The sequence below is a fragment of the Pagrus major genome, chromosome 19, assembly GCF_040436345.1.
Source record: "Pagrus major chromosome 19, Pma_NU_1.0".
Taxonomy (NCBI): Eukaryota; Metazoa; Chordata; class Actinopteri; order Spariformes; family Sparidae; genus Pagrus; species Pagrus major.
Window position 1 is genome coordinate 11,098,362 of NC_133233.1, and position 24,999 is coordinate 11,123,360.

At 41.1% G+C, this 24,999-nt stretch overlaps 1 protein-coding gene across 1 annotated transcript in view; it reads right to left on the reverse strand.

Annotated features, from left to right (window-relative positions):
* Positions 1-2,167: 2,167 nt before the first annotated feature.
* The window catches only part of LOC141014519 (guanine nucleotide exchange factor VAV3), a 102,080-nt gene continuing 79,248 nt past the window's right edge, over positions 2,168-24,999 (reverse strand). Inside the window, exons 20-27 of the mRNA XM_073488344.1 lie at positions 23,675-23,805; positions 21,109-21,174; positions 20,419-20,453; positions 20,102-20,218; positions 17,706-17,793; positions 17,056-17,185; positions 8,787-8,938; positions 2,168-6,723 (exon numbers count right to left, since the gene is read on the reverse strand). Of these exons, the coding sequence (XP_073344445.1) occupies positions 6,688-6,723; positions 8,787-8,938; positions 17,056-17,185; positions 17,706-17,793; positions 20,102-20,218; positions 20,419-20,453; positions 21,109-21,174; positions 23,675-23,805 (755 nt within the window). The 3' untranslated portion in view covers positions 2,168-6,687. The remainder of the gene's footprint in view (positions 6,724-8,786; positions 8,939-17,055; positions 17,186-17,705; positions 17,794-20,101; positions 20,219-20,418; positions 20,454-21,108; positions 21,175-23,674; positions 23,806-24,999) is intronic.

Sequence of the window (24,999 nt, forward strand, 5' to 3'; positions counted from 1 at the left end):
CACTAATGTATGAAACATGCTAAATTAAATGGGTATATTGCACTAATTACATGAGTCAATGTTATGCTGATTGCATGGTTCATCTTATTTAAACATATATATCTTCTGCTGCTGTGAGGTTTGTAGTATTTAGATCCTTTACTAAAGTTAAAGTAGCCGTAGCACACGGTAAGAATGGTGCTTTACAAGGTCATGCATGCAATTGGTTTATTTTAGAGTTATATTTATTATACATATTAGTAGATTATAATTATATGTATTTTAATGTGTTTATGATCTATCAGTTGTAGCTATTTTTAACAAAAATCTCTACCAATGTCTTGCTTCTATCCACAAATCATGTATTATAAGTAAAATGGGTAACTGTAAGATGTGAACCAAACATGTGTTTTGCTTGTTTCTTTACTTGAGCTTCGCACTCATGTGCTGAAAGGGGGAATTTCTCTGTGCTCACCTTCAGTCTCACTTTAAGACGTGTACCTATGTAGGAGCAGGATTTAGTGAACGCAATTAGCTTGGAAATTAATCCTGGTTTCAAAATGCGACTTCCAACAAGTGCCATGTGAAAACTTCAGCAGCCTCCAGTGTGAATGCACACACACTGAATTCAATTTTTCAGTGAAGTTGGAGGCATCCTGTATGTTGTGGTTAAATATTCATACATTCTGGGTTTTTCAAATGAGAGAGGAGGAGAAGCTGTAATTATAAATAAAAGCGTTTTTAACCAGTTAATCGAACTTCTCTGTCTTAAAAACGCATCAGATACAGAATTATTAATCAAAACAGGGTATTTGTGTAGATCTTGAGGGGATCTTAAATCCGTAAAGTACTATAGTTGTTTCACACATGTGGTGGAGGGAAAACTACAATATTTTCACATTTAAATAGAGTACTTAAACACATATAAGATATATCCACATAGAAGAGGAGGATGTCAGACTAATGCACACCTTTCTTGGTATTACAAAAAAAAAGGTAAGGTAATTCAAACATTCAGCCTTGAGGCGGCTGTAGCACAGGAGGTAGAGCGGGTCGTCCAGTAATCTGAAGGTCGCTGGATTGCACGTTGAAGTGTCCTTGAGCAAGATACTGAAGCCCAAATTGCTCCTGATGAGCAGGTCGGAACCTTGCATGGCACCTTGTCTGAATATGTGAATGTGACAAGTGTTGTAAAGCGCTTTGAGTGGTCAGTGGACTGGAAAAGTGCTAAAGAAATGCAAGGCCATTTACCATTTACCTTCAGTGCTCTGGTGGGATGAGCTGACGGCCTCAGTGCTCTGGATAGAGCTTTACTACTTTAAGGTCTAGTGTGTACAAGGGTGGATTTTTCAATTCACTGTTTGGGCAGACTATAAAAACAAATGCCTTGAGAAGTTATACCAGTTTATACCAGCATGTTAGCAAAACGCAGCTGCTAAGTACCAATATTTCGGCCGTGTTGACACAAGATTCAACTGCAAGGTAAAAGGCAGAAAAAAATGCGGACATAACTGTTAAATGTGTTATATTTTTATATTTACTGCACATCACAGGCTATGTATTGCATTGGCATTTCCACAAAACGTTCACATTATGTTAATAAACTGACTTTCATGTCGGGAGCTGGATATTTTTGTCGAGGGACTGTGGCGTCTCAACATTTGTAAACATGACAACACTGGATATATTAAAAGAGACCTCGGGACACTTTCTAGCCGGATTTGTGGCAACAAAAAACGGGTGTTTTTAACGAGACCTTGAGACATTTGCAGCAGTGTTTGTGGTGACCAAAATACTATGATTCTAGGATCAACCAAGCGGTTTTTGTGCTTAAACCTCACCCTTTGTGACAAGAGACAAGGTGGGGTGGCGGGTGGCGTCTGGACCCCCCCTGCCCTCATCTATGATTCCTGCTGATGAGTATGTAAGATTTAGGGGGATCGATCGGCAGAAACTGAATGTAATAGTCCTAATTATGAATAATCATTAGGGCCTTTTCACATTCACATCTGTAACCACACCGCTAGCTGCCATTAAATTCTTCACACTGGAGCGTTAAAAGAAACTTTGGTCATGTTCTACATAATCTTGTCTTGTTTTTCCATTAAATATTCATCGAACATTGTTTCACATTTAGTTAAACGATGCTTGTAACAAACGTGAAATCCAGTTATCACAAAACAACACATTAGAAGAAGCAATGTATATCTTTATTATGTGCTATGTACATATTTTACAGTATGATACAGCAACAATACACGGTAATGCTACACAGTCAAGATTGCACAGTTATAGAGTTAGGCCACAGCGGTCGGGTACCGTGGTTATGAGACATAACATTGAGTGTACAGTAAGTACAGCGTACATCTTTGGCTTCATGGGGAGAACAGAGCATGGACACAGTGAATGAAAAGGTTCAGTCAAGAGTGATTAAAAATAATACAGAGTTAGTTTGATGATTTGTCAATGATATCATTGATCAGGAATGGATCTTCAGCCCAGAAAGAAAGGACGTTTTGGATGTTTTCTTCATGTGTGAGTGACTGTTATGTTTCTGTTCAGCTCACTACAGAGATGTCCTCATGTTTTGGTTGAAGAAATTGTATCCTGTGACCCCTGCTGGGCTAAGACTTGCCCGGCCCTGAATCCTGTCAAAATACATTTTCGCACGTACAGTGTGTGTGCCTACGCATACAGACATAATCTGTGCACACACTGTATAGGAGGAGACGACAGTGGTGAGAGTGGTGAGAGACGATTCTAAATCATACTCTAATTATGGCGTCGTTCTCACAGTCTATTAATTTGTGGTAAAATTAAACCAGTCCTCATTTTGCTGGAGTTGTTTACAGAGAATCAGACCGCCTCTCTCCCTCCTCTCCTGATAATCCTGAATCTTCTGCTCGCCTCGCCGCCAACGTACAGCAGTTACAGCCTACAGAGTGACGGGCTGAGGGACAGAATACAGAGAGAAACCGAGAAAGACAGAGATTGGATGAAAGATAGATGGGGAAAGAGAGGGAGAGAAGTGACAAGGTGAGGTAGAGCGAGAGAGAGGGGAGCCGACAGAGAGATGGATGCAGCGGGGGTCGCCGAGGTGAGGAGATGGTGTAATGATTAGATCACAGATACCCTTGAGCCTTCCTCCCATGCACAAAGAATCTGGGAGCGCACTCGCGAGGGGAGGAAGGCCTGCAGTTGTAAATGGCCCCGCTGTCAGAGTTCATCTGGGCGGAGGAGGAGTGCGGGAGTGGATTACCGGAGTCTGCGATTACAGGATGCCTACTCCTGCCTTCTCCACTTCTCCCGAGACGGGAGGAGAAGCTTGTGCTGGATCGCATTTGTGCCACTGTCGCACCGCAGATTTCCTAAAGATGTTATGAAATGTAATGTTTGGCTGTTGAGAGACTGCGGACATTTCAGGAAGGAGGAGGGGAGGAGAAATATCATTCTCACTGCTCCTACTGGACAAACTGTAAAGTTCCTTGAATGTCAGGAAATTTAGAAAGAGTCAGAAACTTTAAAACTTCTTTCACAAATACTCTCAAGTCTTTAGAAAAACAAAATCTTGTGTATTTTCATCATTTGATTCGGTTTTGAATGCGTCTTCTTTCCCTCTCACTCACGCACAGCAGCAAATCTGACGCTAATGGCTTCCTTAAATACTGTTCACCTCCTTATCAGATGATGTCATCTCAAAACTTGAGCGAGTTGAAGGTGACTGCTCGGAGAGGAAGAGATGTGTTTAGGATGCTTCCATCTAGTGGTCACTGGTGATAAAACTATGTTGAAAAAGGGGGGATGTCATGCAAAATTACATTAATACAACCATCTCTGACGAATTTCTTGAGTCCAGTGTTTAAACAAAAAGCTGTCGTCATATGGAGCATAATGGCGTGGAGTGGCAGGGCTGGCAGGGGGTTGTTAGTGGTTTTCAAACATAATGGCTCCATTAAGCGCATACAAAAGCATATTATTACAATAAATTACTACTTAGGTTCACAAAATAGATTTCTGACACAATACCCAAAGACATGGAGACAATGAAGACGTGACAGGGGAGGATGAATGCTGTTACCAGAGGCAGGATGCAGCAGTTGGCCACTCGACGGCTTTATTGATCCTACGACGCGCTTAAATTAGGATCAGCTCTGAAAGTTCAGACTTTATTCAATGTCGGATTCAGTATTCCACCATGTTTTTCCTACCAATTTTGCACATCAAAGTGTGTTTTACAGAAATATAAAGCCCTTTGTGGCTCCACTCAGTTGGATTGTGGGTAATGTAGGCACCAAGTTTTGATAAAGGAAGAAGTACGTGCGGAATAAAAAAGTCAGAATCTCTGGTTCTCATCATTTGTTTGAAAACGTTCCATAATGATGGACTGCTCTTTCAAAACCTGGCACCTACATTACCCACAATGCAACTTAGCCACTGAGTGACATCACTGGAGGCAATTTATCAGATTACAAACAGCTTTCTCTGCAGCCACAAAAGGCTTTATGCTGCTTTTTTCACAAATGCACAAACACTCCCCAACACCTGTAACCACACTTTGATGTGTAAAATATGTGGACTAACCCTTTAAATTGTCAACTACAGGATGCTGCCTCTTAGTAAACTGTCCCTCGTGTGTGTTTTATGTACATTGCAGGTTACATAAATAGTTTCCCTTAACAGAAAAGAGATGGATGGTTTTTAAAATGTCATGCGTGGGTGTGTGTAAGTGTGCGAAAAGTCTGTATTTAAGGAGAGAGAGAGGAGGAACATGGGAAATACAGCCAAAAATTAAAGGACTAGTTCAAAGTAATGTTCATCATAGAAATCCTTGTTTGACATTACAACAGTCGTGTGATTGGGTCAGAGGTTTTACCCCTTGTGTGAACAGACTGACCATGAATTAAATAAAAATGTCAATATGTACATATGTTCAACAAAGAAGCACGGTTTGTAGTTTGTTTAACTCGACGTTTAAAAGAGAGAATCAACCTCCTGGCTGAGATTAAAGCGTCGCTGCACAAAGCCAACTGCCGGGGAGTTTTTGGCCTCACCTGCAGACATAAGTTGATCGCTTTTGGATCTGTGTACACTGCCGTCTCCTTCTTGTCTGTGTCTACATTAGTGGTGTGTGTTACCATTACGAGTGTGTTGTGCAGCAAGTCTCGCTGTAAAGGTATTTATTCCCTCAAATGTGGGAAAATCCTCTTTCACTGTGGATTAAGGAGACGGTGTGTATAATGTATACAGGGGGGTGAGGGAGAGACACAGAAAGGGAGAGAGGGTGAGAGGAGGACATTTAGCGGGAAGGAATAAGCGGTGGAAAAAATGTTTCTGGGAGCTGATTTCAGTTTCTTTTGGATTGAAGTGTTAATGCATAAATAGCGTTTTAAATATGATGCTTTTCTTGCCAAAAACAAATCCCCTAAATGGGAATCGTTGGTGTTTCTGCACAAACTGCACCTCAAAAATGACGGTTCGAGTAGAAAACTGTGAGTCTCCACTAACACTAACATGTTACATGATTTTGATGCATAATCTGGGGAGAAAATACTATTCTGGGTAGATGGCATGCTGAAAAAAAAAAGAGTGAGATGGACAATTGGGGGGTAAAAAAGAGACAAAAAGAAAAACAAAGTTGGGCTGTGTTCCTGTTTCATCTCTTTCTTTATATTAAGGGGGCAGGAGTTGCTCGGAGTGGCTTGTTCCCCGACAAGCCGCTAATGCCTCCAATAAGATAAACCCTCGGCGAATGTGCTCCTGTCGACAGAGCTGCCACCGATAAGAGCAGAGGAATCGCTAACGGCCAAGACAACTAAAAACATGAGAGGCTGGGCTCGAGATAAAGAATGTAGGAGGCGGCAGGAAAATAGGAACAACAGCGATCAATTGCTGGCACTGTGCAGCGATGCTATCCGACGCCATCCCTCTCTTACATCTTCTGTAAGAGTGTGTGTGCGATCATAATCTGAAGGGGAGGAGAGGTGGGTGGTTTGTGTGAGTACGAGTGTGTTTCTGTGTGTGTGTGTGTGTGAATCTGGGTCATCAAGTCATCAATAACCACCTGCATTAGTAGAAGAAACACACAGGCAAGGTCAAGACTGAGTGAAATCCCTTCAGAGTGAAAAGGGGATGAAAGGAAAGAAAAAAACTTTACAGTGTGGGTCGTTTCCAGCTCAGATGACTCTTTTCCCACAGGGGTTGGGAGGTGGGGGGGTTGGATGCCTGGATGGATGCTTGGATGGATGAGTGCATGAATGGAAGAGTGGCATTTTAGTATCTACTTTTGACAGATTGGCGACGGCCGACTTGGCAAGCAGAAACAGGTGGGAGTCGGGGGCTGCGGCTGGCTGGGGCGGAGTGAGGAAAAGGAGCGAAGGGTGAATTATGGATGGGCCGACGGAGTTCGGGAGGAGGGGGGTGTCTGGCAAGGGCTTGTGCCCCGCTGACAGGCAAGCTGCTAGTTGGTAGAGTCACTTAGCCACACAGAGTCGACCAGAAATGATGGGGCCATCTTTTTGCATCTGCAATGTACTGTAGCTCTCGTTCCTCCCAAAGGCCTCTGGGATGGTTGTAGGCAACAGGACTCCATCGAGGAGGGTGAAGCCGTCTGCAAAAGCTCACTGTCTTTGTTACTGCTGTGTGCTCAGTTTGCTTACTCCACTGCTGCCTTTCTTACTTTTTCTCACTCTTCTTCCCGAGTGTGACCTTTCACTCCTCCACGTACGTGGATGGAAACCAGCCGACCTGAGGGGGGAGAAAGGGGAGTAAGTAACCACGCAGGAGTTGACTGACACAAGCAGTTTATTTACAGTAATTTATTATGTATGCACTTTCCCTCCCTTTGCCTTTTCCACTTCAAGATACTGATTTGCCAGAATGTCTTTCAGCAACCCAGTGATGAGCTGTGTGTGGGGAGAGCACTCGGGCATTTTCTAAGTAACAAAGACGTGTATTTTACATGCGAGTCCTCTAGAAAAAGGATAAGGTCATCCAAAAATGTAAACTCATTCATTAGCTACTCACCCCCATGCCGATGGAAAGTCGGGTGACGTTTCGTAGTCTACAAAACATTTCTGGAGCTTCACAGCAGAGCCGTGTTGCAGCATTCTCCTAAACAACTCAAGTAGATGGGGACTTGTTTCTAAATGTAAAGAAACCTCTTAATGAAAACATAAAATGGCTCCATACAGCTTGTCCTGCATAATCCAAGTCTCTGAAAGCCCCGAATTACCAAATTGATTTAAAAAGATGTCACTAAGTGGAAATCTTCTTTGTAGCTGCTAAGCTAAAAGAATTAATGTGGACTGAAGTGGTGCCGAGCTCGACTGCACATCGAGGGTGTAAATAACGTCTTTTCAAATCAATTTTGAATCTCGGGGCTTCCAGAGACGTAAACCGAACGAGCTGTATGGAGATATTTTATGATTTTTTCCAGCTGTTCTGTTGCGTTTTAGTCCCCATCTACTTCAGCTGTTTGGGAGAATACTGTAGCGCTGTGTTGCTGTGAAGCTCCAGAAATGTTTCGTGGACAAGACTTTCTATCGACAGGGGAGTGAGAAGATAATGACTGAGTTTTTATTTTTGGATGCACTCATCCTTTAAGCCATTTTTCTTTAGGCATGATATTTATCACTGATGTTTTACATTGTTGACATAAAAAAGCAGTATGATATTAATTGGGTTTACCACAAAATGTTCAGCACCAATTGGTGCTTTTTAAGCTCAAACATGGAGATTTATTTTTGGGGAACACATTACTAAATTCATATTTTAACCTCACGGTTAACAGCAATGAAGTTTTTTTGAATTTTCTTTTAATGACTTGCAATTTGTATTTTACTATTCAAACATCAATCATACAGACATGTGCAAACTTATAATTAAAAACCAACTCAAAACCAAACTCAGAAACATATTTTTAAAAGCTAAAAGCAACATCAAGACAGCTGATATCTGGCACCAGTATCTTTTTCTTTTGACCACCAGTCATGATAAACTAGACTATGAGAGCCTGATATTACACTGAACTGATTACTGATTAGGTTACTGTGATATAATCCTGTGGGTTTTTGACAGTTGACAGTTTCAGCCAGCTGTTTTCCAGCCAGCCGTACAGATTGTTGTTATTGGTTGAAAGCTCTAAAGAGAGCCTAACAGCTCTCCACAGACTCTACATACAGTGTTTAGTTTTCACCAGAGCAGCATCAACACACACATCAGGCTTAGAAAAAGAGAAGCGCTTCTTAATTCACCACAGCTGTTCACAAAACACACTCGCGGCACAGACACATTACTGACGGCTGCAGCGCAAACATACACAAACACACACGGGCTGAATTTGTCACTCAGTCTAACAGTCTCCGGCACGCTTAAGATGCAGTGCATGTGAGTGGGAGTCAGTGCATATATCTCCCTGCACTGAGACGCAGGATTCTCTCAGCGCTGCATGCCTCATTATATAGCACTCTTGTTATTGGATTGGAACAACATGCATTTAAGATGTACAAGAGCAACAAAGTCTTCCAAGTGATGATATTGGGAAATTGAAATGTTGGAAAGTTGTACTAACTGAGGATAAACACAGCCAGAATCTGAATAGTCCCTTCCAGGTACCTGTAGACAAGAATATTCGCCAAATTTTTTGTATCCAAAGAGCACATTTTTAGCGCTACCGACAACTGGATTGGGAATTTAACATCCAGATTGGAGAAAGAAAACTGGTTTCTTCAAGTCAATATGAGTCCTCTGAAAAGATGATTTCCCTATTTTTCGATTTGGTTTATCGGCATCTCGTGGCTGCCACTTACCCTGCCGTTGACCTCGCCCCTCCACCAGCCGTTGGCTCCTGACTTTGTGTAGATCTTCACCACGTCGCCCTCCTGCAGCGAGAGCTCCCGGGTGTCACGTGAGCTGAAGTCGTACCGCGCGATCGCCACACCGATCACTTTAGGAGTAAACACTAGAAAGAGAGAGAGAAAGAAAGGTGGGTGTTTGAAAAAAAAATATAGGAAATCAAATTCATCTGTGGCTCAAGAAGATGCATTTAAAAAAACATGTAAATACAACACACATCTACACACACATAAACACACAGATGGAGATGGGTGATGTTTTTTCATTTGGACAGAAAAACCAGGGTCTCACCATCTCTCTCCTTTCTGTCTTTATACTAAGAGCGATAACATTTAGGAAGAAACTGTTTACAATTTATCACTATTATTGGTGTAGCAGTAGTAGTTAGCAAATAGATTTTAAAAAACTGTTCGGAAAAAACTTCAGTGCTCACTATACAGAAGATTTACACATCTAAATTCCAACAGGTTGCACCACAAAAACTTCTTCTTATGCAAAGCTACAAAGATAGTTGTGGCTAAATGTTTACACCAATTAGTCCAGGTGTTGCTGTACGTGGGTGTCGCTAAATGAACAAACCTCTCCCAGCTTAGTTAGCTTGCTAACATATGAAATTTAAGAGTAAGGAGTAAAAGATAACATGGAATATGGTCTAACCTGACACTAGATGAAATGCTGTCTAATAATTATATATATATAAACTGGAATATTTTAGATTGCACAAAAATAACACAACAATGACAAAACTTCAGCTAGGCTAGCATCGTCTCATTCTAAGCTAGCCTACAAACTCTCAAAACACACATTTCTCAATGTACACATACTGTATATAAATAAGACCACGCCTTCGATACAGAAAATTGGCAGTTAAGTATAATATCTAGAGAGCCAAATCAAACTGGAACTGAGTAAAAGAAAAAACCTCACAAAATCACACTGACATTTGCAACAACCGCATGCTAATGTCAAAAAGGCGCAGTCCTGAAACAAAGCCCTTGTCCCATGACATGCTTCATATGAAAAACCACCTCTTGTGTATTAAATATTTGTGTTTTAGTGAACTTTTGATAGACTGCATTTCCCATAAGCCTTAGACATTCACAGACGAAACCTCACAGCTCAACACAAGAGGCAAGTAGAGCCAAGAGGCAGCGGCTAGTTAGTCTGAAAATGTCGGTCCTGTGCTTCTAGGTTCTGGGAGCTGTAGTTTTTTCTCTGCTTGTAAAATAATCATTGTCGAACTTTTAAAATGAAGAAGGTTTCAGTTTCTTATATCAACTGATGTAGCGGCTGTCTTTTTTTTAGAAAGACAATTAGAAGAAAGAAAATTAAATGACAGATTGCGGAGAAACAGAAGCTAGCTTTAACGGTGGTTAGCCCGCGCTGACACCAGGATTTCAGCTCACCTAAAACTTTTTTTTGTACAGGTTAGTCTTCACTACCGAAGACACTTTGTAAGTTTTAATGGTGTAACCAGATTTAGAAGTCACAGGTTTGACGTTAAGCTAGTAGCACTAAAAACTAAGGCACGATTTTACGCGCACAATAAGTAATGGATTCATGATGGTGCAACCCAATTTATCTGCTCTCAAATAAAGGTTGAGGGGAAAAAAACACTTATTAATGTCAAAGTCAATGCAGTTGCATGTAGTGCATCGCTTTAGTTGAGAGAGTCCAGCTGGAGTGTTCTGACAGGTGTGTGTGTGTGTTTGCGACTAGACATCCTGTCGAGCAGACAGTAGCATGAGAGACAGCTGTGGAGAAGGTTAGCTAGTTACCACTGCTCCATCCCACCCTGCTGACTTTCCTCCAGACACTGACTGGTGGGTCGGACTGGGCTAAGCTGACAGGTGGAAATGGAATGTCAGACCTCTTCAGCCTGGCCGTGGGGATAGAATATCTAATAAAGAGGAGCTCTGTGTCTTTGGACAACTCTACCTTTATTTTGACGGACAGACACACACAAGCAAACACACACCAAACTCACATACGTCCAACACCTCAAACACCTTCCTCAACAGTTTCTGCCTCACGCACACACTGGCATTTCCGTGCACAAACACACACACACAAACTCAAATACATAAAAATACATGCATTACGAAAACAAACAGTCCCTATGCTCCACACTGGATGACATGTATGTGCACACAACTATGGAAGAGGTGAAATGGTGCGATGGGAAGCGAGATGGCAGATGTTACGGCACAGATTCCAGCGATGATGTGAATGCACTGAGCTACAGCCGGCATGCTAAGCAGCCTTCGACATGAAGAGGAAAGAGAGAGAAAATGGAGCGTTAGAGTGACAGACAGAGAGAAGCGATACCTGTACCTGACCAGAAGGGAGCAGAGGAAGGAGGTACAAAGCTGTAGCCGGCAGGAGATACAAAAGAGAGGCCGCAGAGCAATGGGGCTATGGCAGGGCAGGCCAGGCAGGGAGCGGAGAGATGCGAGAGGGGAGAGGGCAGGGATGGGGGGTAGGATGGTAGAAGGAGAGAGAAGCAAAGGAGAAAAATAAAACATGTTTGTACAAACTCAATTCTGAGCTTTTTTTTTCAGAGCTTTAGGAACACAGTCGCAGTTCGATGAAAAAAATAAATGAGGGCAGGCACAGGAGGAGCGCACAGCCAACACAGCCACTGTTAGCACTTCTTTCACTGATGGTTGATTTAGGCACTTTAACTTGAAATAAAAAAAATTAACTGAAGCATGAGACCTCTAACTCCTGGTCTAGACTGAAATTTAAATGCTTGTGTTCGACAAAACTACTTTTGTCCTCCGGTGTTGGAAAATGAGTTTGAATGACCTCCTGATGGCATGAATCACAACACAAGTTATCCCATGACACGTTTCAATTAAAGCAGGTCTAGACTCTTTAGAGACATTCCCCATAAGCAAGCACCTGGTGAAATCGTTGAGGTGGTCTGGTCAAACATTTGACGAAACAAAGCAACAACACTGCTAAAATTTAGTTGAAATGGGCCAAATCAGAATCAAGATGCACCGTCGCTTCATAAGGATGTGCACATTTCTGGGGGACGATGTCTTCACTTGTTCATTTAATTGGGAGGAACATGCAGCGTACTCACAATTACAGCATAGGGAATAGATATCTATTTGCATATTTATAAAGACAATCATCCAGCTGTAACACAGCCACAACTGCAGATACACATCTCCTTCACAAATTTCCTCTGACAGACACGCTTGGCTTGATAACTCATCAGACAACGATATGCTTTATTTCATATTCTATTTTTATGCTACTTTCCTGTGGTCTCCTAATTGTATTTTTATGCTGTCTCTCTGAAGCTCACAGTGTCCTCAGTGCAGAAAGACTAACTGAGTCTTTATCTTGCAAACAACTTGAAAAATAACCCACCAGAGGCCCACTGCATTTGTATTTCTATCTCTCTTCCAGCATCCCTACTGGCAGAGAAAGAAGCTAATGGCATTGATCTGAGGCCAACAATGTCTTAGAGAGTTGGCAGTGTTAGTGAATTTCTTTGGGGAATAGAACCTTTTACCCTGAAAGTATTAGTACCTTAGTCTTTGTGGAAAAAATTCAATCCACTGGGCTATTTTGGAGTGTCAACAGAGCAAGTATGGCACAAGTACAGTCAGGAGAAAATGGTGATGCCACTAAGGTTTTGCTCAGTGGCAGCACTACAGAAACAGACTTAAGTCTAAATTTGATAAAAGGAGTTGGCTGAATGGAGGCCAACCAATGTTTTCTGTCCAGAAAAGTTTGACTGGGGTGAGAACAACAGCCCAATACTGATGTAGGAATCTGATCTGCACTAGCAAAGAAAGCAAGAAGCCAGTGTGTTAAATAGCTCATTAGTATAATGGATGGATTATTACGAAAGAACCTGCTGGGCACAGGCCCGGTGCCCCTGGGCCAGAGCCTTTCAATGAAGTGACTGTTAACATTTCTTGTGGGCATGTCAATCAAAGAACTACAAAACAACCACTAAGAGACGCTAAACAACCACAGAGGCAAAAACAACCGAACAGAACACAAAACAACCACAAATAAACTCCCAATAACCACAAAAAGAAACAACACAACCACAAAGAGACACACAATGATTTCAAATGACGTGACACATCTGAAGTCGGCGTGCTTTGTTCATGTGTAGGATGGACTGGAAGGCCTCGTAAATATCTGAGGCAGGAGCCCATTTTTCAGGATCTTTCTATTCCTGTAAACTACGTGGAGTTACAACTATTAATCAATATTATTTAGTATAAGAATATTTAAAGTTGTTTATTTGGCATTCACTTATTTCACTGAATAAACCCTGAATTTATTAATATTGCAGGGTTTATTATTGCCAAGAACCTTGGCTTTAAATTTGAGTAGTAACACATTTTTACAAATGTGGCGCACGTTTTTTAAAATGAGTAAAAATGTGTTACCTTGTTTCAAACTGCGCTCCGAGCCGGGCCCATTCAGACGCTTCTGAACTCAACCCTGCACATTTCTGCCTCCTGGAACAGATGATCTAATCCCCACAATGGCAGACGAATGCCCAAACTTTGTGAAAAATGTGCCGCTCCCAAACAATACTGCTGGCAAGTTAACTGGCCTGGGTTATTGATATGCTGTAAGGAGAGCAGAGCTCCAGTGGTTTTTAAAATGAATACTAATCAGCGCACTGAGAGACAGCTCAGCAACCCCTAATGGTGTCGAGGTACAAGCAATATGAAGAGGGATCGCCCTCCACTTCAAACAGCCACCAATACACCAGCTGCATTTTACATGCTTCATTTTTGCTAAATCTGATTTGTGGACCACACTGGAATACACAATGTGAGCCGGTTGACTAATAGAAGAGACGAACATCAAGAGTCAAACACACACACATGCATTGTATCATTTCACGAGAGATTGAAGATGAGCTAAAATCCAATCAAGAGCCAGGACTCCCACACATGCTGTCAGATGAGTTTGTTCCAGGGGCGCAAATTAATTTATATTTTGTGTTAACAGCCCTATTGTTGCTACTGCAGTTAGCATATTAGTTATAACTATAAATGAGAGAGTTTTGCCTTCTGCAAAAATGTCCAAAAAACATACAACAAAGCATGAACATTAATTAGCAGTCTTCCAGCAGTGCTCGAGGAAGACAGAAATCAAAACAAAAGAGTCATTTAAAAAGTGAAAGAGAGAAAATGAAGTGTGCACACCAGGAGGAGGCTGCCTACGAGACAGAGGACCACACCGGAACAAAACAAATTTGGACTGAAGCTGTCTCGACTTGTGATTTGAAGCGGCGTTTGAACAACAGGCCTCGTCTAGAACAACCAAACAGCTCTGTACAATCTGTTCACATCTCTCCCACATGGAACAAGATCGTCAGCGAGCCAGGACTTTTTTCTTTTCTTTTTTTTTTTTTTTTACCCTCCCATTGCACGCAGTGGCATACAGGGTTCAAATGAAATCTCATTTTCCCACTGAAGTCATACATTTTCCATTAACCAACTGATGGGCGATGATGCTTTGCCCAGCTCACACACTGTTTAATACCTTCTCCTCTGGCAGTGCTGGAAACATTCAGCTTGTGCGGAGTGAACACGGATGTTTTACAGAGCGAACAGCACTTCAGTTTTGGAGGTTGTAGCGTCGAGTCTTTCAACCTCCTCTTGACGGCTTTTCAAACTTATTCCCAGCTGACATCATCAGCCAAGCAAATAAAATAAAGCCTACAGAAACCTCTTGAACTTGTGAGCCTTTCTACTCTTTAAAAATGCATTTCAATATGAAATTACATTAGAAAAATACATTTCTTTTTCACAGAATTATCTATATTCACTCCTGAGTTGGCAGTTTGACAATGCTCTGCTCTTTTTGCTCTTTGTATCTGGTGCTTCGCGTCAAACTCAAACATCCTCTCATTAAAAACAAAGTTCAAAGTTGTACACCCCACATCTGTTAAATTCCAAGTCAGAAAGGGTAAAAAATCTCACTGGAACACCTGAGAGGAATCAGGTTAGTTAGTGTAATGACAGACAAAGTCACACAGTTAAGGGGGGACGGCAGCTGCATGCATAAGTAATAAGCAACGTGCTGCATTCCATCGTAGCTCCGCTCCTCTGAAAAGTGTGACAACAGCTGCTTTGTCTCAAGGTGTTGACAGGTTTGTTTATAAGAAAAGAAACAGCTGATTCTTACGCAGGTGAAAAATATCACACAGCTCGAATCTTCACCCCGGCAACTGCTAGACGGCACAACACAACATCAACCAGAACAAAGTTTGCTTGTGCTGCCATTGTGTTTTCACTTCCACATATTACACTGACTCCTGTGTAGTAAATTGACTCATGACTGATGGTTTAATAATACTGAAGTATTACATTAATCTTAGTTGAGGCTATGACTTATCTTTAAGTGATGGTTTAATAATGCAATATTAAGAAATGAATGTAATATCACAAGTTAAAACCTTCATATTATGTTTTATTTTTGTTGTTTTAAGCATCATTAAGATTAACAGTTAAATGTATAAAAGGAATTATATCATCCATTGAAGAAATATTACATCTCTTATAATGCAATAATGACTATTTCATTAAAAAATGTGAGTAACACAAAAAATTGTTAATCTTCAAACAATGACTCGCTGGAGTGCTTTTACATTACCCACACTAAAAACGCAGTATATCCATATATGATATCCATCATAGAGGATATTGTGTTATTTATGACTTTTAAGTGAAAATTAAATTAATAGTGTAAAAAAAGTCACAAAGTAAGACTTTAACTCAGATTATAAAAGCTCTTGACTTCGGATAACTCGTTGAGGGATCTATCAGGATATCTCCCTTCCCTGAAACTCAAATCGATTGATCTTCAGTAAACGTTCAGAGAGTTTATCAAATCTAATAACATGCTTAATGTATTCTCCAGCCACCGTTTGACGGTTCAGTCAACAACGATTAACGTCAGATGAGACCGGACTGTTTTTAACTACAAATAGCTCCCTTAACTCTTTAAAGGCTGTGAAGATGCTCCCATGTGAATTACAGCCGTGTGTGAGGGAGCTGGTGAGGATGATGGATAAGAAAACTGAAGAGGCAGCTGGAGCAGTGGTGGGAGAAATCAGCAGAGCCGGTAACAGCAGAATGTTGCAGGAAACAAACACTATTAGCAATGAAAGGAGTGAATGATCAGCAGAGTGTCAGATCACACAGACGGCTTCACTAAGAGCTGAGCTAAGTGTTGATCAGCTGACAGCATGTGAGACTGTCATATGCCTACGGTTTACAATGTCACGGATAGAGCTGAAAAGATGATGTAAGTAATTGATTGGTCAGTCAGTTAGCCTAATCAGGAACTATTTTGATCATCGATTAAACACACAGTATGTAATTTCTGCCGCTACACAAAAGACATAAGTAGTGTGGGATCATGGGAGTTGTTGTGTCCGAGGCAGAAATGTTCACGGACAAAGCAGTGTTTTAAGTTTTATTAACATTGCGTTTAATCTCGTTCGCTGACTTCCTTCCTCTGTCTCTGATTCTCCCTCAGAAGTTAAAGGTGATCAAATGAAACAAGATTTACCTTAAAGAAAGTTGTGGATTTCTCTGGGTTTAGGATAATGTATAAAAAACTGTTGGCCACACAGATAAATGATAAGAAGATGTCAACTTGGGTTTTGAGAAGAATTTTTTGAGATTGGGATAAAGATAATAAAAATAATCATTAGTTGCAGCCTTAGCCAAGATACAAGAAGCTTAAAGCTACCCTCTGATTTTAAAAATGATGTTATTTATTTACAGGTGAGATATACGTAACAGAGGGACCTGCTCATCAAAACGTGGTCAAAAACTCCACAGGGTGCCTTCAGTGACCCTGAGTCTGAACAGAAAGACTAACTGAGAGGCATTCAAGAACCATCTTTAATGATTATTTTATAAATAGCTGCCCTATTTGTGATTTAGCTCCTGTCCCACTGTGATATTTGCTTTATTCTAAAGGTCTGAAGTGTTCTGTATCATCAACATATACAGTATGGGACTGATTTCACTCATTATCTGCAGTACTGTTGTAGTATTTTAATTAGAAGGAATATATTATTCTAGAGACACATGTTCTTTGTCGATAGTTTTTACATTGTCCGGTTGCAACATAATCTGCACTTATTACTGTATAAAAGTGTTTTAGAGTTATAGTGATGGATTGTTTCCATCATAGTGACTCTTCAGCTCTACTCACTGTTGCTGCCCGACCGGTTGAGGCGGTGCATTGCAGCGTTCTCCGGTTCCCGGTAAGGAAACTGCAGCGTGGTGTCCATACTCCTAAAACCTTCTCTCAGGGAGTGGTGTTTGTAGTACTCAATCAGCTCCTGGACACACACACACACACACACACACAAAGTTAACACACATAAAAGTAAGCAAACTAATAGACATGCACTAATTTGTAGTTGTAGTCACTGCAAAATCAATCTAACCCTTACTATTACCATAGTACATATTGCTTTTAACATGCTGGAGATGTGAAAAAAGACACTTTCTGATCTGGTTTTTCTTACTCAATACAATGTGGTAACTTCTGTGTTATTAAAAAGGTTATTGTGACAAACACCAGTATTAAAATATTATACTCCAAAACCTGTTTTTAGCACATTAGAGATACAGAAAAAAAACAACTTGGTGAACCTTCTCCAATATGTGCTGCACTTATCTATAATGTGAAGCCCTCAGGCCAGTATAAACACGTCTCTAATCATGGCTATTTTTGTGCACACTGCTAAAATAAAATTCAGGTTCTGACACTTCATTAAGCGAACCCCAATGATTTATTTATGAATTGCAGTGGTGGAGTTTAAAACTGGACAATAAAACAGGGCTGAAAACACTCACTAATATGCTCCTGAACTTCTTGTTCTCTGCGATGTGGAAGCAGCCCTCCTTGGTCAGGATCTTTATGTGCTTCACGTCGTTGTTGTACCTGTGGGCCATTGAATAAGTTATGAGTGTAATTTCCCTCTCTGATCACCGCCATCGATCGGTGGCCGGCCCCTGGCCCCTGTGGAGAGCGCAGCCGTCGCTGTAATGCATAGGGTCCCAGAGGTTTGCGACACGTGAATGATGGGATGGTGGGGAGAAAATGTGCCCCCTCCCACCCACATCCTTGTGTTTGCATTAAGAGGGTGGCTAATGGGGCTCTGAGGCTGGAGAGGTAAGGGTTATGGATGTGCAGAAATCTAGGATGTCTATCACTCAGTGTTGAAATGTCTATATATTGCTTTCAGCCCTCCATTCTCAGAGTCCTGGTTCTGAAGAGGGGCTGCTGTGACACTACCACCAGAGGTCACTAAACTTAGAAGTTTTTTAATTCTACACAAAGTGGCTTTAATCTATAAACTTATTCTTTTTTTCTTTGACTTCTTTCAATAGAAGTCTTCTCAATTGAACCTGTGGAAAACTTACTCGAACCGACGTGCTGAAATTAGAGAGGGGACTTGATCCAAAAAGGGGTCTACCCAATTCTAAATTGCATCGACCCAAACAGACCCAAACAGACCCAAACAGAGAGAGAATTTAAACAGCACAGCAGCACAATGCCCTGCCAATTACCAGCACTGACGCCCGCAAAAAGCAGCAAAACATTTTTTCCTTCACTTCATAGTTCCCTCTCTCCCTCTCCAGGAACGCTCCCGCCACAAATTGAAATGTGGCACATTCTAGCGAAGAAAAGTTGCCAATCTCAAAATTGTTGCTTAAAAAAAAAAAATTCTAACGATGTGAAAATAGACTTCCACAAGCTTTCCGAAAGATTTTCAAATTTAAAAAATGTGAGATTTTTTTTTTAGAGATTTGAAGAGCCACTCTCCGCTGTGTGTGTGCCTTTCCATTTGTGAGTAATACTTTTTTAAATGTCGTCATTCCCACAACGTCGCTTCTCTTTTTTACCCTGCTTCTGTCTTTCATGGGGAGGTTTTAATAACCTTGAACAGTCTAGCAGTTGTTCTCTGCTCTGCTCAGAGCGCTTCGTCTGTGTGCACACAAGCAATTAAGACTTCGGCGCAGAAGGAACTTGAAGGCACTGAGAGCGGTTCATTCTGCGAGGGGGGAAAATCAGTCTAAAACAAGTTAAATGAACATTTTAGCGGAACGTTTCCGTTGCTCGCGGAGAAGCGTGCGGGCTCCTTGTGGAGGAAAGTGTTCCAGCTCAGAGATTCAACAGCAAGAGACGACGGGTCTCTTTTCACTGCCTGCGTGAGCACTGACGCCATTAATCTTACGCATACAGATAAGTTAGGAACAGTGGAAGGGTCTCTAGCACCCCCGAGCTTAACCAAGATTAAAATGGCTGCATCATTCTAATATAAATTAAACAGATTGTTTTTGTGGGTTGTTAGGTCAAACCATAATGAGTACTATTACATGTGTCTTAACGGAGACCCTGCTCCATGATTAGCATCTCGTACGGTGAGTTTCACACACATCACTGTGGTCGACCGCAGTCTCAGCCTCCAAGGAAATGCACATCATCTTGAAAAGGAACTACAAATCGGCCCGTCAAATTGTGTAGTACAGCCGGGAGTTACATCTCGTCGATACTGTGGTTTGGCTGAAGGCATCTGATGAAACAAGCAGACAGTTTTTCTCTCTTGTCTGCAGCTGCTCTGTCATGTTAAGGAGTAACGTTCAAATCTTATGATTCTCGAGAGCCGGCCCCATGAAAACCCCCAAATTCTTACTCAATAATGTATTATTAAACACAGATATTAACCTCTTAGATGTTAAAACAAGATTATGGAAATTAGCAGTGGTGGAAAAGGTATTCAAGGGGATCAATGTAACAATTTGTGGCAATTTACACATATCAATGACTTACTTATTGGCCATATGTGAGCAGATTGTAACATTACATGAAAATGAGACCCTTCCCTTCTCTCTTGGTTCCCTATAGAGGACTGTGGATGATTTGTTTAAGTTGTTTAATGCTGCTGGACCGTGGATTTCTTTGAGACGTTTCACAGAGCCCCTTTGAGTAAAAGTACCAATATAGCAATGTAAAAATACTCTATTACAGGTAAAAGTCCTGCATGTAAGTTAAGTTAAATAACATGAGTGAATGCAGCAAATTAGTAAAAGTATTGGCTAGGTGCTAGCTGGTTAGCATGCTAACTTCAATTGATATCTTTGCAACACAATACATTGTCTCTGACATCACGTCAAAACTGCACCTTTAAATCCAAGAATCTAGCTACAATCTTCCTTGAATGACTCCATAGACCTGTCAGACTTACTTTATACTGATGGCGTACTCCGTGTACTCCCTGCTGCGATGGCGGACCAGATAGGTGCTGTTGACCCTGTTGATGAGTTCTGCCTCTGCCTGGAGCCTCTCCATTGGCCCTGCAAACCTACAACACAACAGCAAAGGAAGACATTAAATTGACCAACCTTAAATTCATTGTGGAATACAGCATGAAGTTGCTGACTGTCTGCATGCCATCGATAACTGCGTATCTGTGTGATAACTACATTTATCTGCACTGGGTGAAGACCTTGACCTTCTTTGCTTAAACACATTCAGACTGAGATAGATGTTTTGTGAGCATACCAAGGTTGAGTGGAGTAATCGACGGGCTTCGGGACCTGGAGCAAAGAGCAAACATGTGTTTTTGTTATTTTCACCAAGCCTTCCTTCGTCCAACCTCGATACAACCTTACAGTAAACTCGTGTGCTTGGCAGCAGTTCCACCGTTCTGTTTTCGAGATGATGTTTTGCTCGTCTATAAAACAGGTGCTTTTACACTGTACAACCCCAATAAAACAGCTTAATGCTCCTCTTATCTTTACAACAGTGTAGACACGGTGATAACAGTTTGTTATCTACGGAGAGGCTCGTTTTCCTGAGGCAGCTGGACGTAGTGTATGAATTTCATTTTATGGAATGGGACATGACAATTCAGCGGTGGAGAGATTTCAACAAATGGAGAACAACAAAAAAAACCACACCATTTCTCCACCCTCTCAATTGAGTCTGCACAAACTATTCCTTGTTCCTCATTAGGCATCTTTTCCTCTTGTTGATAAAGTTAGTTAGAATGTTTTCTCACAAGACAAGTTCCTTGTTCCTTTACATAAAAACCACATGGGCTGGTTTTTTGCTCCAATGCCAGGTAAACTAAGTTAGCCCAACCTTCCTCGCATCACTGAACTGCTAGTAAACACCTGTAGTCAAATTTGAGCTGCAGCAACAGGCCCTAAAGTGGCGAAGGGACCTGAAGTGAAAGGAAACGCTACTTACACATGGGCAAGGCTTCACAGCGTCGCTTGGAAAGAAGCCAACCTCTTTTGTCGACAGAATTTTGCCCTGAAACCACAGAGAGATAATTGTGTTATGTACATCTGGCTGGCTCTGTCTCCATAATTCAGGAACAATTAGCTTGCAACACAGAGTGGTGTAAATTTACAGCCCTAGTTAACTATTGTTGAAATAATGGCTGGCAGGAAGAGGGAAAGAGGATGAGTTCCTTATTCCTCCCGTGGTGATGAGTCTTTAAGCTCAGCGCCTTGATTTATCAACACAGGAGAGACTCAGTCCATATAAATAGGGGTTTTCTGGAGGCCATAGTGTGGTTATCTTCCTCTCACTGACTCATTCGCTGTGGGTTGATGATGCTGTTTTTGTTCTGTGCGCTGACAAAATATTTGATTTATACGGGACAATAACTCAGGCACGGATTCCAGAGCTGGAAAGAAAACTGAGGCTCAGAAATGAAAAACATTTAGAGTTTTGTGCTTTTACATTCAGAAATGTTGAAACTTCAATGTGAAATTATTGTTGTTGGTAGGTGTAATATCTTAAGGGGTGAATAAAAAATAAAGTCTCTTAAATGAACACAGTGCTACGTGTGGAAATACAATGCTGCTATATTGCCTTTAAAAGTTCTTCAAATCACTTTTGCTGTTTTCGGTTTTGACCTTACTTTGCAAATCCCAAACTGTCTAAGCTCAACTTTACTATGATTGAGCAAAGCCTAAATCATGTCTGATGTTTCGGTTTAACCATCTTCTCAATTATTACTCTTTATCGTGACATTTTTAACACTTTCTAATATTTGTACAAGAAAGCTTTTTCTATTTGCATTCCAAAGTCCATGGATAGAGTGGGAAAGCATTGATATGGCCACCAGGAGAAGCAGTAATACTCCCACTGGAGAAATTACAATGGAGTGCGACTCAAAGTCAGAATTCACACTGGTACACCCAGTTTCATCTGTTGTCTGATGTCACACAACAATGGCAGCACCCATGGGGAGGGGTATGATGTATTTATAGATGACGGTATTTGTATTAGACCTGTAAATGAAATATTTAGATATGTTTCCAAGAAAGTAAGCCAAGTTTTTTGTGCTACTTTTGGTATCATACACCTGGAACGCTTGGAGGTTGGACATGAAATGAGTTTGAAACTTTGACCAGAATGCAGTGTAAGTCACACGTGCAGTGGGCAGCACAACAGGAGGCTAGAAAACTTTTTTGGTTTTGCACTTTTGTTCAAGTGAATGGGCGCCATCTTTGAGTCCAGTATTCAGATCAGATTCAGAGTTTACAAAGTTTAAAGTTTTAGTTTGCAGAGCTTCAACCATGCCAGCAGCTGTAGCACCAATAGATTATACATGATTATACAGATATATATATGTGCTGTATAAGCCAGACTGGGTTGGTTTGATTTGAAAAATATTTTTTGAGGATTCTGGGGTTTAATTGAGGGTCCAAGACCACCCATATGTTGCACTCTGGCATTTGAGGGGTGTGTTTTCCATTGCAGCCGTAATCTCAAAAGGCACAGGTAGCACACTAGCAGCTAAGCCCATTTTGATGGTTTTGTGGCCATCAGCCGTCACATCCCTGCAACATCAGGACATTTTATATATGCCCTCGTGGAACGCCCTGCTCTCTGCCGCATCCTTGCTAAGAGTGTGATAATGATTACAGCTGGTAACATTGACAGAGTAAACAGATGGTTGCTGTTGAATGAAATGAAATTACAGCAATCGATTCTATTTGTCACACAACCCCCAGAACAGAAATGATTACGGTCTGCTGGCTACAAAGGTGATGGATATTGAATGTTTGCTGAGTGTGGGGCTGGTTAAGCTGTTACACAGAGTTAATTGAATTCGGTGTCTATTTTATCTGTTTTGTATCAAGTATGGTGAGATTTGTTTGTTTCCTCATTCCATGTCTGATCTTACAACTGTGTGTAAATACAACGCCCCATTCAGGCCTCCAGTAACATCTCATTTTAATTAATATGATGACTTTGATTCAGCCTCTCTAAGTGACTGCTACAACACAATGAATCACATTTGCAGGAAACAGCTCATATTTTTTCTTCCTCTGCTGAGGTTTTAAATCACGTGTTGTCACATAACAGTAATTGCTTGCATAAAGCAAACAAACATTTCCAGTGTGTGGGAGTTTCCTTATGAGACATGCTGTGCTGCGTGTATAATTGTCAGTGGGTGTATACATGTTACTAAGAATTCTATTTTCAGCTGCAGCTCCTAAATACACAACTGGATATATTTTGACACAGTCACCTGCATGAAATGTCCATCATATATTTAACGCAAAGACAGGACATTAGTGCAAAATCCATTAAGTAAAAAAATGGACCACACAGTCTAAACCAGATCCTACTTGTAATAAAAATACAGACCTGACTAACTGATAAATCATCCTCAGCCTATTACAGAATATGAGGTCAGGATAGAGGTTAGATGGACTGACAGTGCAGGAAATAAAGAGATTTAAATACAGTAGACCCATTTTTCTTGTGATTAAGAGATAGTGTGACCTCTGACCTGCCACCAGGGGCTGTGAAGGTCAGCGCAGATTAATTCGATGATGTCACCCGTCTGGATGCTGAGCGCCGGACCAGACGCAGGGCTCGGCACGCCAAAGTAGTTCCTGGTTACCAGCATCTTGGGCAGACCTGCAGGAGACGTACAGTTAGCTTCTGTTTGCTGTTTGCAAAAAGGGGCTTTTTTTGTAGTGTGAACACGACTAAATGAGGAGTATACTGAGAGTGTGAAATGAGAAGTGCCACACAGAAGTCAGAACTCATTATCCTGCTATCAAAAAGACTGGGAAACAAATCTGCTTCATCAATATTCACTGTAAATAACACCACACACAAAAACGGTATTTTCCCTCATTGAGTCCTGTAGGAAGGAATTCTAAATCCTGGACATGAGTTAGCATTTTAGCATGAATTCAAAAAATGAAGAGACATGTATATTTTGTTCTATGGCATCAAGTTCATCAGACATTTCTTGCTTGTAAATTTTAAAGCTTTTATTTGTCTTAAAAAAGGTGGCTGCTAACAAGTGACTAAATGACTGCAGAGGTAGTTGGGGACATGAAACTTCATCAGCCGAAAAACGGAAACTCATTTACTCTGTCGGTCTTTACAGGCAGACTTTACTTGCAAAGTGTTCTTACTATAACTTTACTAAGCCTAACGTTAGCTTGTTACTTCTGCTGATGGCATTTAGGCTTCAAGAACTATGAAAAGGGTGTCCACTTGTTACATTTATCTTGCTTAACAAAACAAAAAGTATCACAAATTTCTGATTTCCTCAAACGTATCTTATTTTCTGGAATAATCCACGCTAATCCGATTGGCAAAGACACTCGTCTGTTTAAAAGTAGACTTGAGTAGATATATGAGTCGAAGAGGACAAATGTAAAAGAAGTCTAAACCTATTAGACTTCTTTGAGCCTGGCTCCATATGAGTCCATCTACGCGTCTTTGTGTATGCGATTGCATGTACTGTGTGACCTCAGGTCAAAATGTTTGCCATTCTACAGGTGTGTCTTTGCTCTACTAAACTATTCATGGCCCCCATTATAGGTGCTAATGAGAGGGAGTATACATGTGTACACACACACACACACACACACACACACACAGACAAACACACCCTTTGTCACAGGTGTGCTGCCCTTGCAAATCAATTGGACCTATTATCATATCACAGATAAGCAGCAGTGCAGTCTAGTGCGAGGCTGGTTTTCAGGCACGTAGATAAAAGATATGTGTGTTTCGGTGTGGACGCTGTTGCTCCTGCAGGGACGTGTGAGGAAAATTCAATCAAAGTCATAACTTCCTTTTATTTATCATTGA